Raw genomic sequence first — 17,710 nt, forward strand, 5'->3', positions numbered from 1 at the left:
GCTGTAACTTGACATCATCCTTAGACACTGTTTCCTGGGGGAGAGGGTGCAATGGCTTTATGGCAAAAACATTTTACACTTAATTTACTTTAAAAATGGTGTTCGTTTTTTTCATCACTCTGTTGCTCAGGCTGGAATGCAGTGGTGCAATCTCAGCTCACTGCAACCTCTGCCTCCCAGGTTCAAGTGAATCTCCTGCCTCAGCCTCTCAAGTAGCTCGAACTACAGGCACATGCCACCATGCCTGGCTAATGTTTTCTGTATTTTTACTAGAGATGGGGTTTCACCATGTTGGCCAGGCGGGTCTCGAACTCTTGACCTCAAGTGATCTACCTGCCTTGGCCTCTCAAAGTGCTGTGATTACAGGCATGAGCTGCTGCACCTGGCCTAAAAATGATTACTTCTTATGATAAGGATTTCTTCCCCTTCACAATCCTCAGCTTCCTTTTTCTTTCCTGGTAACTGCAGGTCTGCTGTTGTCATAAGGATCTACCTTCCACATGCTGGACAGTGGGGGCTGCTGCTTCACTGGAACTTGAGGAGACCCGGGCCAGATACAAAGCACTGCGGGGAACACTGAGCTTACTTGGATAGAGCATGGCACTCACATTTCTGCCTTTGTGAGTTTGATTCCACCACATAATTTTTTAAAAGTTCTTTTCCATGGCCCCTCAGTGTCAACCATTCTTACGAAAGAGGTGAGCAACAGTATACATGTTTTGGCAAAACTCATGACAAATAGCACTAGCACCTGCCACCCTAGGTGGACCTGTGGCCTCATCCTGGCAGCCTGTGAGTTGGGCAGAGCTGTCTGTTCACCCAGCTGTGATGAGACATGGTTCTATGCCGGCTGGCAGAGTCTGTGATATGGCAGCATTGTGATCAGTACTGGAAAGACATAATGGCATGTCCTGTGAATAGTAGACTCAGAAGGCTGAGTGAAGAAGAGACCCAGCCAGGGGTATTGCTATACAAAGTGACAGTCCAGCTAAGTACCAGAAGGCAAACTGAGGTGAGAGGAAATAGTGACTTCATGGCCTCATTCTTCAGACTTACTCCTTCAAAGGACTAGAGCTGGGGAGGGAAAAGTAACCACAAAAATGTCTAAGCTAACAAGAGATATTTTTGTACTTAAAACTAAGGTTTACAAATTCCCAGTACTGAAAACAACTTTCTCACTCTTTTGTGAATTGGACAACTTGACCATTACAAAGACCTTTTGAAACAATGAATGAAAATGCTACTAAGTGGTCATGAATTATTTTTTTTTTAACATTTTTGAGTAAGGGGAGTACTTTAATACTGATTGGGCCCATGTAATAGACAATATGTCACTTTTGGTGTAACTATTTTTATGAGGAAAAAATGTATTAACAATGAAATGCCAATTCCTATTTATAACAGACCTTTTGTGTTTAGCTATATTTCAAGTTTTCCCAGAAAATATGAGGCATGTTAATACAACACAATTATTTAAAAGGTAACAACATGAAAACATTTTACTGCTGCCAATGTAACATACAGTCATCTGAGAAATGACAATTAGCAACCTCTGTCATACATGATTATGCAAGGTGATACGAGGCGACCTAAGCACAGCAGTTAACAGAATCCCCACAGTATATAACTGGCAAGCCAAAAAAAATCTTCCTTACTGGATTGAATGCTTTTTTAAAACTGTCTTTTAAACAAAAATTGTATTTCTCTTTTCACGTTACATTAAGAAGAATTTGGAATATTATTTTTCAGTTAAGTCAAAGAAAAACTTGAAAAAAATAATGACATATCTCACAAATAGTAGAGACTGGATGTAAACACAGACCTAAAAATGAGCAGTAGGATAATGCAAACAAACATGAATGTTTGTTCTCTTCTGGACTATGATTTTAAATTTTAATTTGGTGATTCCAGATAAAGATTCTAATTCATCATGCTTTCTGGACTGATCTCTTTAAGTTAAACACTTTCAGTCTAAGTGTGTTCAACTTGCCTAAAGCCACTGTCAGGAAAAATGTGCTTAAGAAAAGATACAACACAGGGCAGGGAAATAGTACCATAGAATAAGGAATTTAGATTTCACTGCAAATAAAGCCATATTTGATATTATAGACACATGTTCCTATTTTCACATCAGTCGCTTATTAACACCAAACACTACACTTCAACTTTTCCCCATTACACAGTACAATAAGCCTGTCAAGATTTCCAGGAAATAACCATCAGTACCTACTGTGCTTCCAGCAGCCAAAGCTAAGCTGGCTGGGTACCATAAATCAACAGCTTCAGAAGAATGGCATCACAAGATTGCACGGACTCATATTAACTATTACAAGGAGCACTTAAAAAAAAAAAAAGGTCATTTGCTCATTTACAAAATCCGAATTCAAAATCCTAATTGAACTAAAGGTCTGTAATTATAGCCATGGTATCAGACCAGCTTTTGTGCACATCCTATCACATTGCTGCCTGTTGATGTTTCACACTGCCTGTAAAAGCTCACAGTTTTAAAAGGCAATGAAACAGAATGCCACGGGTGACCGACCTCTGCTGCTGCTCCTTGGGAGTTACCTTGCCCTGGCTTCATCCTGGCTCAAGGCCACCACTCTCTTTAGGCCAAATCTCTTCTCAAACACTTATCTGAGAAGTACCCTCTTTACATTTCCTCCTCTCAGGTTGAGTCAGAAGTCAGTCACATATATAACAAAATAGTCTTAAAATACCACTGTTTTTCAGCCAAGAGAATTATGGATGCAATTTAACATCCAAATGTATTAATTGGAAAAATTAAATGAGAGCAACTCAAGATTTTCCCATAATTACCAAATGAAAATGATTTAAAAACTGTTCCTTCTAATTCTGCTTTTCTGACAAAAGTTCCTCATACTAGCAGAATAAACATTCAAAATACATAATATAACATATCCTAATTTAGCACCAGAGTTGTGTCAGAGCCAAGTATATACACACACATGTATGTATGTGTGTATATGTGTGTGTGTGTGTGTGTGTGTGTGTGTGTGTGTGTAGTTTGTTACTGGTTAAGGTAAGTAAATGCTGTAATTGGCAAAATAAAAATCAAGAGAAATATACATAGTGACATAATGTGGTTAAATTTTAGTTCTCTGTGTTAACTACTTATTGTTAATTTAGTACTCAATTAGAATTAACTCTGGGATTTTGAGGGTAGATAAATCAGTAATTAGCCTTTTTCCCACAAAGAATAGTAGTAGCTTCAAAAGCTTTAGCAGACATAATGATGTAATTTATTCAGGACAGAAAAAATATATGTAGCCAACATTCTTGCAAGAATTGCTTTCTTATAGAATTTAAGATTTCCTCAAATGTCTTCTTTTCTATATAGCATTTTGTTCTTGTGTAGTTATCTGCCTAGGATACAGACAGGATATTGAGACTATTTCAGAAAGTAGACATACTAAAAAATTTTGACAAATCAAAAAATTTCACATAAAATAGGTTACCCTTTCCTGCTGACTATACTTAAGAAATACTAAACAATAGCATACGAAATGCTTCTAAACTTTCAAAATACCTGAATAAAAACAAAGATTCTACTTTTAACTGAGATAGATTTATAATTCTTACTTATAAGATAAAAACATATCCTAAAGTTTATTTTTAAATTTCACATAACCTATTATCATTGTTTGTAAAAAGGGATGTCAAGATAGAATTTTAAATATATTGTTTTGACAACTACCTTTCACACATTTTATTTAAAATGTAGTATTAGCTCAAGATGAAACTTTTTTAAAGAAGCCATAGGCTTCTGTCCAACTCAAAGATCTAAGCACAGATTCTGAACAAAGTAAATGTGATGAAATTTATGAAAAACTATACTATACAGTCAAAATGGTGATGGTGCCTCACCATTTAGATGAAGTTTATATACTGAAGTAAATATACTTCAATAAAATATCTGGTGTTCCAAAGAGCTGAGCAATCTTACTAAGGTTTACTCTGCTTCTCTCTCCCCCAACCCTCATGGCCTGTGCTACAGTTATTCTTTTAGCGTTTTTGCTGGAGGGCCTTACAGAATTCCTTTAAAAGTCCACTGAAAATGTTTATATCACAACTTATTCTAACCACTCGTTCTCAAATTAAAAGGTGTATTTCAGTGTATATTTGGCCACATTGCAGAACTAATATTTGAAAACTTCTGGGTGAAATTTTGGTAATGAAATTGTAAAGTGACATAATTATTTATGAGCTTTCTATTAAAAGAGTTTTTTTTTTTACTTTAGAGATCATACCCACTTTCCTGGTGATAAGTAAGGCATGATCTGAAACAAAATTTTTGAGCTGTAAGGTGCCTATAAAGGATGTCATTACAGCATGCACAATGCTAGGTGTGTAACATGACTTGGCTGTTACCATGTACTATAGAACCCGGTCATGTGAGAGATTGCTGGGTCAAAGTCATTAATACAAAGGAGTGAAAATCACCAGGCAAAAAGCAGTGCTTGGCAAAAAGCAGAGATTGGAATTCAGAGAAGTGCAAGGTACAAACTTCTCTCTAATCCGAGGGTATTCTGCCATGATCTTCTAATCAATGATGATTGTGCTTATGCACATGATATCTTAGTGGGAGAGACCAAGATGATTGAAAAATAATGACAACCAGCCAGTTGACCTCAACATAGCTCACTTCACAATGTCAGAAGTGCAACGTACAGCAGTCACAAAGTCAAGCCACGAATACAGGGATGGAAAAACATTCCAATGAGCTGGTCTCTACAATTCTTAAGACATTTCAATCTCCCAATTATATGTTTTGTCATAAAGAAAAACAGCTAGATTATTAAATCCAAAAAGTCACAGACATCACAATGGGATAAAGTAATTTCCTCATTTTTTTCTTTATCAGTGTAGGAAAAGCTGCCCTTCCATAGCCCACACTCATAATAGCACTTCAACTAGGCTCCTTTGAAAATGAAAGTGAACAAGTTTCCTAATGCTGGCCTTATAAGATCTAAAGAGATGATTAGATTCAAACCAGGCTGAGCTCTTAATCTGAGTTATTTCAGCCACTGATGTTTGTAAAATATAGGAAAAAGATTCCAATAGACAATTTGCATTGGTAAGCACTGGTCTGCAGAATTCATCACTGTTGTCTGAAAAAATGTAATTAAACCTTAATGGAATTATGACACTTTTATAAGATTTATAATTCACAGCCACCTCTGATCATATATTTTGTTCTTCTTTCCATTTTTACCATTTCAAATAATTCAATATTGCTCACCATAAACCACTGAAAATGATTATTTATGTCTATTCCATTTATTTCTCTAGGGGTCTAGGTAATTTGGATCAGGAGCTCCAAGTACCATTTAAAAAGGTGTCTTTAAAAACCATCAGTGTTTTAAACATCTGATTAGAAAAAAGATAACAGCTCCTTGTAATGACCTAGCCTATGTGCTTTATGATATCTTTTCAAAAGGAGAGTATAAATCATTGTACCTAAAATCAAAATAGTTAATATACATTTTTTCTGGCACTTTTAAGAAAGTAGGCATTAAACATAAAACATCTTATAAACTTACATAACAAAAATAAATGTTTACATTTTAATCTTAGATGACCTTAGGGTAGCAGTTAACTTATAAGATGCCACACTGTTAGTGTGGGCAGCGGAGGCCATGGGAAACACACATTCATGTCCACAGCCCTTCAGAGATGGATGTATGGCTGCCGTCCAAATATGCGGTCTGTGTCCCAACATAAAGATTAAGGCTCTCTGTTTTGAAGGAATGAGCTCTGGGCTTAAGCCAGTATAGAAGTACCACAATACTCATGGAAAATACTGAAAAGGCTTGGATGAGTTTTCAAACATTGGGGGGAAAATGTTTTTGACTAGAAAAATAAAATAAAGCATCTAAAACTGACTTCAAGTACTTTGGGGAGAGGCTGCTGATAGAGAGTGCCAAAATAAGAAGAAACAAAGATGGAAGAGACTCCAGGGACATCCCTCCCCAGTCCCATTCACCTGCAGGGTCCAGATCCCCAGGACTGGTGAGCTGGGCAGAAAGCAGCAGCCACAGTTTGTTGCCATCCTAAGACACCTCCATTGAAGGCAAAGGCCAAGCCTTGTGTGAAAATTTCCTTGGAATGAACCATAGAAATCTGGACATTTTGAGGGGGAAAAGCTTTACATTTTAAAGTCAATAGCAGACAGAGAAAAGGAAAGAGAGGAAGAAAAACCTGGCTCTTCCAAATGGCAGTACGTTAGGCGGGGGGCGTTGTGGTCCTCGGTGAGTGCAGTTTTTCCATACAGCCTGGCTTTCCTCACTAATAGGATGAGACCACTGACAGCTGGGATCTTTTGTGGGAGTGAGGGTGCAGGAGGGAGATATGCTTGGGTGTGCCTGTCCGTCTGGCAGGCAGGGGCACACTCAGGTGCACCTGGTCCGTACCTCTCTGTCTCAGAAACTGAACAACTGGGAGAACAGTCAGGGCCTCTCCAACCAGCTTCAGGTGAGTAAAGCAGCACGTGAAGTATAGGTCTGTGTCACTTCTTCTCTTCCATGGAAGAAACGTCCCCAGATGCTGATCGTCACAGGCTACCCAGGGCTGTCTTCTGGGTTGCTAGAGCCTGGTGACATCTCTGCCTTGCTGCAAGTCACTAATGCTCTCATAGTCGTTCTCCTTTGGGATGAGACCGTGGTGGCCATTGGTCCCCAGGGTGGCCTTTTCTTCCTCTCTGTTGAGAGTCTGTATCGCTTCATAATCAGGCTCTGGCTCCTCGCCGGGCCTCCCTGCTGGTGGAAGTGTGCTGTTTGAAGTTTTTTCGAAGTCTTTAACAGTAGCATAGAGATCATTACAGGAGGAGGGTGACCTCTGAGGGGCCCCTTGAATGGAGGTGTAGGTGGACTCCGGCACTGTAAGCGACTGTCCCAATTTATTCACTAACTGTCCAGGTTTATTCACCGATGAGTACATGGCTGAGATCTAGGAAACAAAGGGAGGGTTGAATAAACTTCCAGCTGTGACTCCCTCTCCCCCTTTTTAGTGACAGGCTACGTACTGAGCACTCCTGGGCTTGTGTGTGTGTGTGTTCTTAAAGATTTGTTCTTTCTTATCTGTACTAATCATGGAGCACATTACTAGAGAATAGTTATACACATTATCTTCAACTGTGTTAACTAGATCAGTCATATTCCCTTGATTCCATGAAAACTCAGTTCTCTTGGGTCTGTGGAGGAATTTGAGGAGAGGCGGAGTGGGAAGCTCCTCAAGCCCCCGGAGACCTGACCACAGCATTGTTTTATTTCACTTCTACATCAGAATGATATTTTGCCTAAAAAAGGGCTCCACTGCTTTACAAAAAAGGACGGAAAACACATAGTAGACCAGTGCTTCTCAAAGTATAGGCTGTAAACCAGCAGCAGCAGGATCTGGGAATTTGTCAGAAAGGGAAATTCTCAGGCCTCACCCCAGAGCCCCCAAATCAGAACCTCGGGGCCGGGGCCCAGCAACCGGTGCTGATTCTGAGGGCCAGTAAAGTGTGAGCGCCACTAAATTAGACGACTCCACGCTTCCTGCATCACACGGTCTCCAAGAGCAGTGGCTGGATGCTCATTGGTGGCACACATATATTTGAAAGGGTATTCCTGTCTATTATTATTATTGTTATTATTATTTTGAGATGAAGTCTCACCCTTTTCTCCCAGGCTGGAGTGCAATGGTGGATCTCGGCTCACTGCAACCTCTGCCTCACAGGTTCAAGCGATTCTCTTGCCGCAGCCTCCCGAGAAGCTGGGACTACAGGCACCTGCCACCACACCTGGCTAATTTTTATATTTTTAGTAGAGATGGAGTTTCACCATGTTGGCCAGCCTGGTCTTGAACTCCTGACCTCAGGTGATCTGCCCACCCAGCCTCCCAAAGTGCTGGGATTACAGGCGTGAGCCACCACGCCTGGCCATTATTTTTTGATTTAGTTGCGTATTATTGGGTAAACAGACATTGACAGTCCAGATCTAGTTTTCTTCAGTGGGAAAATTCATTCTTGCTTGCAACCAGCCAAGTCAGAAATGACAACTTACAGGATACTATTTTCTATGGTAAGAGCCAGTGGCTTTCCAAGCACACCCTCCCAGTCTCACTAATAAATCCTGTATCACCTCTGATATCAACAGAGATTTCATTCATTGTGAAGGTTAAGTGTATTGATTAGGAGACTTTTGGGGAGTATTATTTTATTGTGAAAAATCGTGGTTGGAAATAAGTAAAAATACCCTTCATTATACCTGTGTTTAGTTTTAACACAGTGATTTGATTCATTGAAATACCCAGGAAATACATGAACACACTTCCTGACAGATGCTTGGCTTCCCAAGTGCCGAGGGACATTTTCCTGCTTTCACGTTTCTCACATACTGCGGGTGAAGTTTCCAGCTGGCCTCAAAAGCTTCTTAAGACAGGCTTGCCACATGCTAACTGGTCATTTGCATGAGAACTTTTCAATACAGGCTGGTGGCTGGCTCACTTTGGTTAGGCCTTCGTGATCCAAGGGTAACAGTTCAGAAAAATAGTCTTCGGAAAACTCTTGCCATGTGGATCTGACTATCCTAATGAATATTAAATTATTAACATTCTCACCTTAGAGATTTTAAGTAAAAAACTGCTCTCAAAAATAGAAGAATTATAATTCAAAGAAATTTCTTTGAATTTAAGGAGAATAAAAAAAATTCACTGCTGTTTATAATGAAGTGCAAACACAGAATTTATTCTCTAAATGGTGGTCCAAGCCAAAAATTATACATGGACAGATTATGAAAGGGTAAACAGTGGATGACAGTGGTGAGGGGAGATGGCATGCCAGCTTATTCATCACTTTCAAAGGTAACACCAAGGAGGACAAACGTACCTTGACCTAGATCGCAACAATGAGAGTCAGCCCCTCACCACCGTCTGCCTCTCTCCTCAACTTTCTTCCCCGTGGTCCCTGCCATTAATGCCCCTCACTCTTTGTAAGAGTACTGGGTCTTCTTGGCCTTTGTCCTCATTCATTAACTTGCAAAATAATATTGACTCTGGGAATGAACCTAGTGTGTAGAGGGTCTTACTGTACATTTCAACTTTTATGAAAGCTTCTTGAGTCTTCTAAGATTCCTTTTGATTATTTGTTTTCTATGACTACTATTTTTATTTTGTATACAGGTTTCTCTTTCAGTCCCCTTGCTATTTAGCTTCTCAATTTTTCTCTTTAAAACTTTCATCTTCTTTCCTCAGTCTGTAAATTGTTGCTGTATTCTCATAAGTTACTCTCTTCCTTTTTCCCATTTCTCTTCTCTTTATAATCAATCATTTCCACAACATTCCGTTAAATTGGGATAATAGTACTTAAAGCTCAGATCTCAGTTTCAGACTGAACTGTTTAACATACACACACACATATACATTTACTGGCTTTAACAACTTTAACACTTCACTGAAAATCTAACCTGTGGATTTTGCTCCCTGATGCTTGGGAATATGGGATCTGCTCTTGTTGGCTGCTATGTCTGACCCTAGCTCCAGCGTGGAATGGTACTTACTGAAGTTTTCTGCTCTCAGCATCCAGATTTCCACACAGAGACCTCCTCTTTCTGTCTCCCAGGCAGGAGCAAATTCCCTACACCCACCTATTGTAATTTCCCGAATTTTCCAACCCACAATTCATTTCCTTCTGATACAGTCTTCCTGACTGCTGACTGCTCATGGCGGAGTTTCTCTCTTCTCACTCTCCTCCCCTGCCCTCTCTATTTTTCCTGGCTCTGACCCTGCTTTCCTGCTCAGTTTCTTTTCCTAAGCCGACTGCTTGTCCTGCCATCCTTCTTGTCTTACAACCTGCCCGTCAGTCTCTCTGAGCCATTATAAAACCAACAACCCAAGTCTTGATCTCCAAACATAGGTGTAGAGAATATTTCAGCTCTTTCAAAGGGTAACATTACAGTGCATTTATTCAAGACGAGAAGCTCTACTCCTTACTACAGGAGTTTTCTCTTTTTAAAAAGAAACAAAACTTACCTCTTCTTCTGTGAGAGTGGGGTCTTCTTCCCGAGACTTGTATGACAATGAGCTAAATCTCTGTCAGAACAAACACAAGCCAAGGACAGCAGTTCGAAGTTAACATCTGACCTTTCTTTTGCACGTTTCCTCATATCTGTCTAAAAATGTCTTCAAATGATTTTTAGGGAACCACAAAGGAATTATGGGAAGCACTGAGAAACAAACACTTAAGCAATCTATTACTACGTGTACAATGTTCAGTGATGTCTACTAGCATTATCCTTAGAGAAATTTCCTCTCATTTTGTATTTGGATCTGTAGGTACAAATAAGCCAAAATAATTATCTATACTACTGTTTCAATTTCTAATTGTCACTGAAAGATTGGTCATTCATGGAGGACTAATATTTAAAAACATGGTGTTTCTTTATTAAATGCCTGAATTTTATACTTCTACGGTTTGCAGGCGTCATCAGAAAGATCCTTAAGTCATCTGGAAATGTCAAAGCTAATGGAGAAATGGACTCCCATTTTGTGTCTTGCCCGCTGCCTGATTTTTCAATGATTTTGGCTCTTGGTTTGCTGATTCTCTAACACATCCCTTGTCTTAATTTTTGGTGACCTCAACAAATGTGTATCCTTCTAACTCCCGTCTTTTAGTTCCTTGACTTGCCCTGCCCCCACTGATCTTGGGCTCTATCTGTGTTCCCTCTCCATGCCCACCCCCGACCTCGGCACCCTCATGGCTGCACACCAGGCCTTTCTAAACCACAGCCTCTCCACCAGCCCAACTCCCTGCAACTCTTTCAGACCAGAGCTCATTGTCAAAGCTCACTCCTGGAACCCAGTTCCAATGCTCCTTCAACACCACTGGGACCCATTCATGTTTTCAACGCCTGCTCTTCTCCTTGGTGTCCTTTACTGCTTTACTAAGCTTAAGCTCCATAGTCAACTGCCAATCATATGTGAACTTAACCCTTTAGTGAGCCCTTACAGCAGTTTCATATCATCCGATGCTTCCCCAATACACCCGGTCTCTGCTCAACTCAAAGTCTACTTTGCATCTTGCCCTCTTCGCCCCAAACTTCCAACACCTTCTCACCCATCTTTACTCTGAGCAGATGACCTTGCTTCCTAGTTGGCTAAGAAAACTGAAGGAATCATAAGAAATTTCTATGAACTCCTACCCCTACCCTCAGCTTCTTCATTCATCTATTTTCTCTTTGTTAAATTGTGCCAACAATTCTCCCAGTGTGGGACCATTCCAAGCCACATGCAAACATGCTGTTGTTTCTCTCATTCTAAAAATAAAACAAACCCAGTCCTACTCTGAAATTCTACCTACTCATTATCTCACTTCCTTTTTTTTTTTTTTGAGACAGGGTCTCATTCTGTCATCCAGGCTGGGATGCAGTGCTGTGATCTTGGCTCACTGCAGTTTTGAAGTCCCAGGCTCAAGCCATTCTCCCGCCTCAGCCTCCCAAGTAGCTGGGACTGTAGGCACACACCACCATGCCCAGCTAATTTTTGTATTTTTGTATTTTTTATAGAGATGGGGTTCTGCTGCATTGCCCAGCCTGGTCTCAAATTCCTGGTTTCAAGTGATCCACCCACCTCAGCCTCAAAGTGTTATGATTACAGGCATGAGTCACTGCACCCAGCCTGTCTCACTTCTTTATAGCAAAATCTTTTAAAAAGTCAGCCAAACAATTTTTCTCTTCTTATTCTCTTTCTAATCCATTTCGGTCATGTTTCTGCCTCTACCACTCCCCAGAGACTGCTCTTCTCAAGGGCACCAACGGGACTCATCTTCCCTGCCCTACCCGCTCCACTCAGCAGAGCGGCCCGCCACTCCTTCCTCCCTGGACACGTTCTTCACTGGCTTCCAGGACTCTATAACTTTCCTGTTTTTGTTTCCTACCTTGGTCTCGTCTGCTGGTTCCTTTTCCAGATCTCTACTGTTGGAACTCTTCCAGCCTCTATTTACACTCGCCTATCCTGTGACCTCATCCAATCTCCTGGCTTTTAAAGCCACATTCTGTGGATGACTCCCACATCAGCAAATCCAGCCCTGGCCTTTCCTCTTAACCTGGCTTATCAATCCAGCTACCATCTGATAAGCTCTATTTGGAAGTCCAATCGGTATCTCAAGCTAAACATATCCAACACTGAATGCTGGATCTCCCCGCAAAGCCTGCTCTGCCTGTATCCTCTTCATTTCAGTTAATGGCAATTCCATCTTTCCTGTGTGTTGGACCCAGCCTCGTACTCATCACTGCCTCTTCTTCATTTCACCAAGCGTAGGATCCATCAGCAAATCTATTGGCTCTGGCTTAGCTTTTCCCATCACCTCCGCTGCCTCTGCCCTGATCCAGGCCACCACCATTTCTGATCTGGTTTATTAGCGTTGCCACCCAATTGGTCTCCTCACTTCCACCCTTTATAGTCTATTTCAAAACTGGATCCAGAGGGATCCTTTGAAAACATAGGTTGGGTTGTGCCATTCTGCTGCTCGGGACTCTAGTGACATTATTACTGTTCAGACTATAAGCCAAGGCCATCCAGGATCGAGCAGTGGGGACACTGCTGTCCTTTTTCTTCCCTCTCCAGCAACACCAGTCCCCTTCTTTTTCCCTTAAAAAGCCAGGCAAGCTCTAGCCTCAGGGGCCTCACACTGGTCATCCCCTCTGCTTCATGTGCTCTTTCCACAAAAGCACAAACCTCACTTCCTCACCTCCTTAACTCAGACGTCACCGTCACCTTCATAGCTGGGCAGACCCTGACCACTCTATCCAAAACTCTACTCCCTACCTGTTTTCTCAGTCCTCCTTATTCAGTTCTATTTTTTTTCTCTTATAAGCTTTAAATTTTATGTCTGTCTCTTCCCATTATGATTTAAGTTCCACAAAGCAGGGATTTTGTTCATGTACCTGATTTGTTTCCAGCACCTAGAAGACTGTGTGGCACGCAGCAGGTGCTCATTAAGATCTTTTGTTAAATAAATGAATGAATATAAAATACTTCAAACTCTCTCGACTCATTTAAAATCGGGGTTGTTTATATAAAGATGGCAGATTACTCATTTTTTACTATATTGTGGAAAGAGAATTTTGTTTCCAGATGAGTATTTCCAGTTTCTAATGTGAAATCTGGGAGAACTGTTTACGAGCAATGCTTAGACAACACATCTTCTTATCTTTCTAATGCTTGTAAGTAAAAAGCTTTAGCTGGTTTAGGCAGCATGAACTTCACATCAGGTTTATTGTCGTTGGTTATATGAAGGGCAAAAAATTGGACTGCATTTTTGCATTTTATGAACATGCTCATAAACCCTTTTAGTGGTGCTCTCAACAGCTGATTTCATGGATAATACAAAAAGTCGAAATGCATTCAGAGAACATCACAAAGAATGACTTTCTCGGTCTAACTACACAAACAGAGTGTTCACCTCTGGCCATGAACTACGGAAGGTTTTTAAGGCTACTAGTGACTGGCTAACCTGCTACACGTCCTTCCTACTAATATCTAAATAGAAGAGAGAACCTTGCTCTTTTTCTGTGTAGAAAACAGAAATTAGATATTAGTTGCCTGAAGTACATGGGGCTAGTTAAATCCCAAAGAGATTTTGACAACTAGGGATGTGAACTTCACTGTAGCGCAGATATCAAGCTATCAGATGCGCACAGAAGGCTGTGGATTGCTAATGCATTTTAGAGCTTTATTCAATATCTAAATTTAGGAAGTACAAGCTATAGTTTAGAAATGGTCACAAAATAAGATCTTCTATTGATTTATATGAAAGTTTATACAATCAGATATAACCATGGGCGCCTGCGAGTTGGTTCTTGTGGTGCCTGTCGCTATGCATGCTGATTTTGGGGAAGGGTGAAGGTCACCATGCTGCGGAGGTAGTTAACATGCAGAATAGGTAAAATCTGTGGGCAGAGTCCAGTCTCTCTGTTTAACTCCTGGACTTCAAAATGAAGCAAATGAGACTTGGCCCTAATTAGACATGATGGAAAAAATGCGAAAATATCCAAGTAAGGTGCTGAGAGAGAAATATGTGATAAATGCAAGTTTTTGGTATTTTATTACTTGGAAGGGGAAAAAGCCAAACACAGCTTCCATGAAAACAGCTCTCATCATTCAACAAACTGGAACGTGTTTGCAGATATTTCCCAGAACAACCCAGGACCAGCTAGATTCCTAACCAGGACAGGAGCCCACAAAGGCCAAACAAAAACGCCAGCACTCACCTTGTTAGTTTCACTGGTCCTGTCTGTGGCACTCTCTTCTGCCTCTCCGTCTTTCTTCTCCTGAAGGTTTTCATTCTCGTCCAGAAGCTTCACCGGGACAGGTGGTGGGGCCTCCTCTTCTGGATCACACGAATTTCCGAGAATACTCTCTGCATTAACACTTTGGCGACATTTTTTGTTTCTGTCCACCGAGGCGTATTCAGCAAACTCAGCTTTCCCTTCAGTCTGGGGCGCTGGGAGCTCTTTCGAGGCAGAAGTGGACTTCGCCTTGCCACTGTGGCCTTTCTCCAGGTGTGCAGCTGCAGCCACCTCCTTGATCTCTTTCACAGTTTCATACAAGCAGTCCTCCACCATGTTTTCTTGGGAGGAGCTGTCCTTGAGCACTTCATAGGGCCCTTCCGTCCCCAGCCCCTGGTCCCCGTCCACACTTCTCGCCGTGAGCATGCTATCCACTGCACTCTCAGGAGGGATCCTGGGCAGCTCTCGACTCTGATGACATTTTGACTTCCCTGTGCTGTCCTGGGAATCTAGCAGATCTGAAGCCGACGTCTGGACTTCCTCGTAATGCTGCATGCAGGTCAGAGTACTGTCCTCTGAAAGAACTAAAGCAGCAGACATATTAAAAGTGGAGAAAGGCAAGTCTTTCAATAATCACTACTGAGAATCAGGTAATATAAAGTTAGGTTAAATCAAGATGCATTCTTTTAAGTCTTTGGCACAAATTATAGTTGTTATGACCATCAGTTAGTATCCTACTTTAATCACAGCTTAAAATAAAGCTGTCCATTATATCTCTCCCAATACAACATTTGGTAAGTTATCTTGGGTATAAATGTAGTTCACAGTTACTTTCCTTAGTTAATGCTACTCCTGATGAGAGTCTTGTAGGCAGTGTCCAATGTGACCAGAAGGTGACCAGGTTGATGCAGCCGAACTATGGGATGCTGGACTCCAGCAACGGGGCATGTGCAGTGACCACACTCCCCAGCCCCACTGGTCCCTGCCTGTGTGGAGGGAACTACTGGTAGCCACTCCTTTCACACAGATCACTTTTGCTTGGCAGACATAATGGAAATCACAGGGCAAACAGCACCCTTCAGCCATTAGCACAAAGGGACTGGCACTTCATACCCTTCTTCCATCTCACCCTGCCACCAAGATTCCTACCTCAAATTAGAAAAAACCAAATGTGAGATTCTTGGCCAGCCACAGATATGCTGTTGTGTGGAGCCATTCAGCTGTCCCTTTGTCAACTATGTTGTGAGTGCCTGCCACGTACCAGGGATGGTGCAGGGTGCGCAGACACGTCGTTCAACCCAACAGAAAGCCCTGCCCTTAGGATGTGGACACAAAGGAAGCAAGTTATTCCATTAGTGTCTCACTCTGGGGGAATTAGAAATAGTGTCTCTGGGCTGGGCGTGATGGCTCACCCCTTTAATCTCAGCACTTTGGGAGGCCGACGTGGGCAGATCATGAGGTCAGAAGATTGAGACCATCCTGGCCAACGTGGTGAAACCCTATCTCTACTGAAATACAAAAAATTAGCCAGGCGTGGTAGTGTACACCTGTAGTCCCAGCTACTCGGGAGGCTGAGGCAGGGGAATCGCTTGAACCCGGGAGTTGGAGGTTGTAGTGAGCCAAGATCGTGCCACTGCACTCCAGCCTGGGCAACAGAGCAAGACTCTATCTCAAAAAAAAAAAAAAAGAAAAGAAAAGTGTCTCCAAGGGGTACATGAAGAAATGACAATGCATCCCCAATCCTTCTGAACTTACGAACGCTCATGTGTGTTCGAAATCCCTGATCATCACGGAGGGGTGAACTTTCGCTCTCTAGTTCTAGTTGTCTACATCATGGTGGACAGAGAACAGGCACTGGTGTCCTGACTACCCCACCATTTCCTTATGGGTAAACAGGGGTAACAGGACGACCTCCTACCTCAGGTGAAAGCATGGTGTAAACTCTAAAGCGTGAAGCAAATGGAGCTGCTCTTTCCATCAGCAAGAGTATACAGTGCGTGACGTACATGTTACGCGGAGTGGCCGAGTGTGTGCCCACGTTCCAATGACAGATCCTTAGCCTGCTGACTCTATGATATCAGGCAAATTAGCAACATTTCTGTGGAAGGCAGAACCATCCCGAAAAATGTCTGCCTCCTTATTCCTGGAACCTGTGAATGTGTTATGTTACGTGGGGGGTATGGAGGAACTAGGGTTACAGGTGGAAGGCTGCTAATTAGATGACTCTGGGATGAGAGGGAAACCGGATGATCCAGGTGGGCCCAATGTAATCACAGGGGTCCCTATAAGTGAAGAGGGGGGAGGAGGGTCAGAGAAGGATGTGGAGAATGAGGGAGAGGCCAATGGATTCTCCTTGAGACTTCAGGAAGGACTGCAGGCCTAATGCCCTGATTTTAGCCCAGTGAGACCCATTTCAGACTCCTGACCTCCGGAATTGCAAGCACATTTTGTTATTTTAAGGCATAAGGCTTGTGGTAATATTGTTACAGCAGCCATGTGCCCAGTTTTGTCACCTTTAAATTGTGAATAGTAATAATAGCTATCTTAAAAGGTACTGATATTATTATCAATAACAGTAATCTCGTGGGGTTAGAGTAAAGGAATTAGTACACTTACAAGTCTTAGAACAATGCCTGGCACACAGAAGTGGATGAATAAGTAGTATTATTCATCCAAATGAGGTGTTCTGCTAAAATTGCTAGTAATACTAAAAGTGAGCAATAACACATTTCCTACTTTGTGAGCTACACATTTGGAAACCCTGGACTTCCATAGGCGATGAGGCCCGTGTTGAAAGCTGGTATTTTTGCAGAACTTACTGTCCCCATTGGTGAGTGCCCCATTCTGCTCACTGCTGACAGGGGCATCTGTTGCCAGGCTAGTAACTGAGCGGCTGAACATCTCTTTGTCTGAAGGCTGAAAAACAACAACAATAACAACACATGCATCACATTGCTAAGAATCGGGACTGCAGAGGAGAGAAGATCCATGGATTTAAAAAAAATTAACACAGCGGAAACAGAAAACAGAATCTCCTCCAGTAGTCCCCCACCAGTCTCCTTATCGGCAAACAGGGGTAACAGGATGTCCTCCTACCTCTGGTGAAAGCACGGTGTAGACAGAGAACACATTTCAAGACCCCCAGTGGATGCCTGAAACCATGAGTCGTACTGAACCCTATACAGACCATGTCTTTTCCTATCCATATCTATTACACCTACAATGAAGTGTAATTGACAAGGTAAGCACAGTAAGAGGTTTAGCAATAACTGATAATAAAACAGAATAACTATAATTATATTGTAACAAAAGTTATGTGAATGTGCTCTCTCTCAAAATATCTTTCATGGTTCTCACCTATTTTTGGATTGTGGTTGACGGTGGGTAACTGAAACTACAGAAATCAGAACCACAGATTGAGG

General features: G+C 41.7%; 1 protein-coding gene across 6 annotated transcripts in view; it reads right to left on the reverse strand.

The window, feature by feature from the left end:
- Positions 1 to 5,754: 5,754 nt before the first annotated feature.
- Positions 5,755 to 17,710, reverse strand: part of PAG1 (phosphoprotein membrane anchor with glycosphingolipid microdomains 1) — a 146,116-nt gene continuing 134,160 nt past the window's right edge. For 5 of the 6 annotated variants that reach the window (XM_064384299.1, XM_012450947.3, XM_012450945.2 and 2 more), the window contains 4 exons: positions 17,108 to 17,204; positions 14,271 to 14,872; positions 10,033 to 10,092; positions 5,755 to 6,969 (listed from right to left, as the gene is read on the reverse strand). In XM_064384299.1, coding sequence (XP_064240369.1) covers positions 6,607 to 6,969; positions 10,033 to 10,092; positions 14,271 to 14,872; positions 17,108 to 17,204 — 1,122 coding nt within the window. In that variant the 3' untranslated portion in view covers positions 5,755 to 6,606. The remainder of the gene's footprint in view (positions 6,970 to 10,032; positions 10,093 to 14,270; positions 14,873 to 17,107; positions 17,205 to 17,710) is intronic. The other variant, XM_012450948.2, reaches the window with a different exon arrangement.

The sequence above is a fragment of the Aotus nancymaae genome, unplaced genomic scaffold, assembly GCF_030222135.1.
Source record: "Aotus nancymaae isolate 86718 unplaced genomic scaffold, 86718_ANA_hifiasm-v0.15.2.pri h1tg000036l, whole genome shotgun sequence".
NCBI classification, from domain to species: domain Eukaryota; kingdom Metazoa; phylum Chordata; class Mammalia; order Primates; family Aotidae; genus Aotus; species Aotus nancymaae.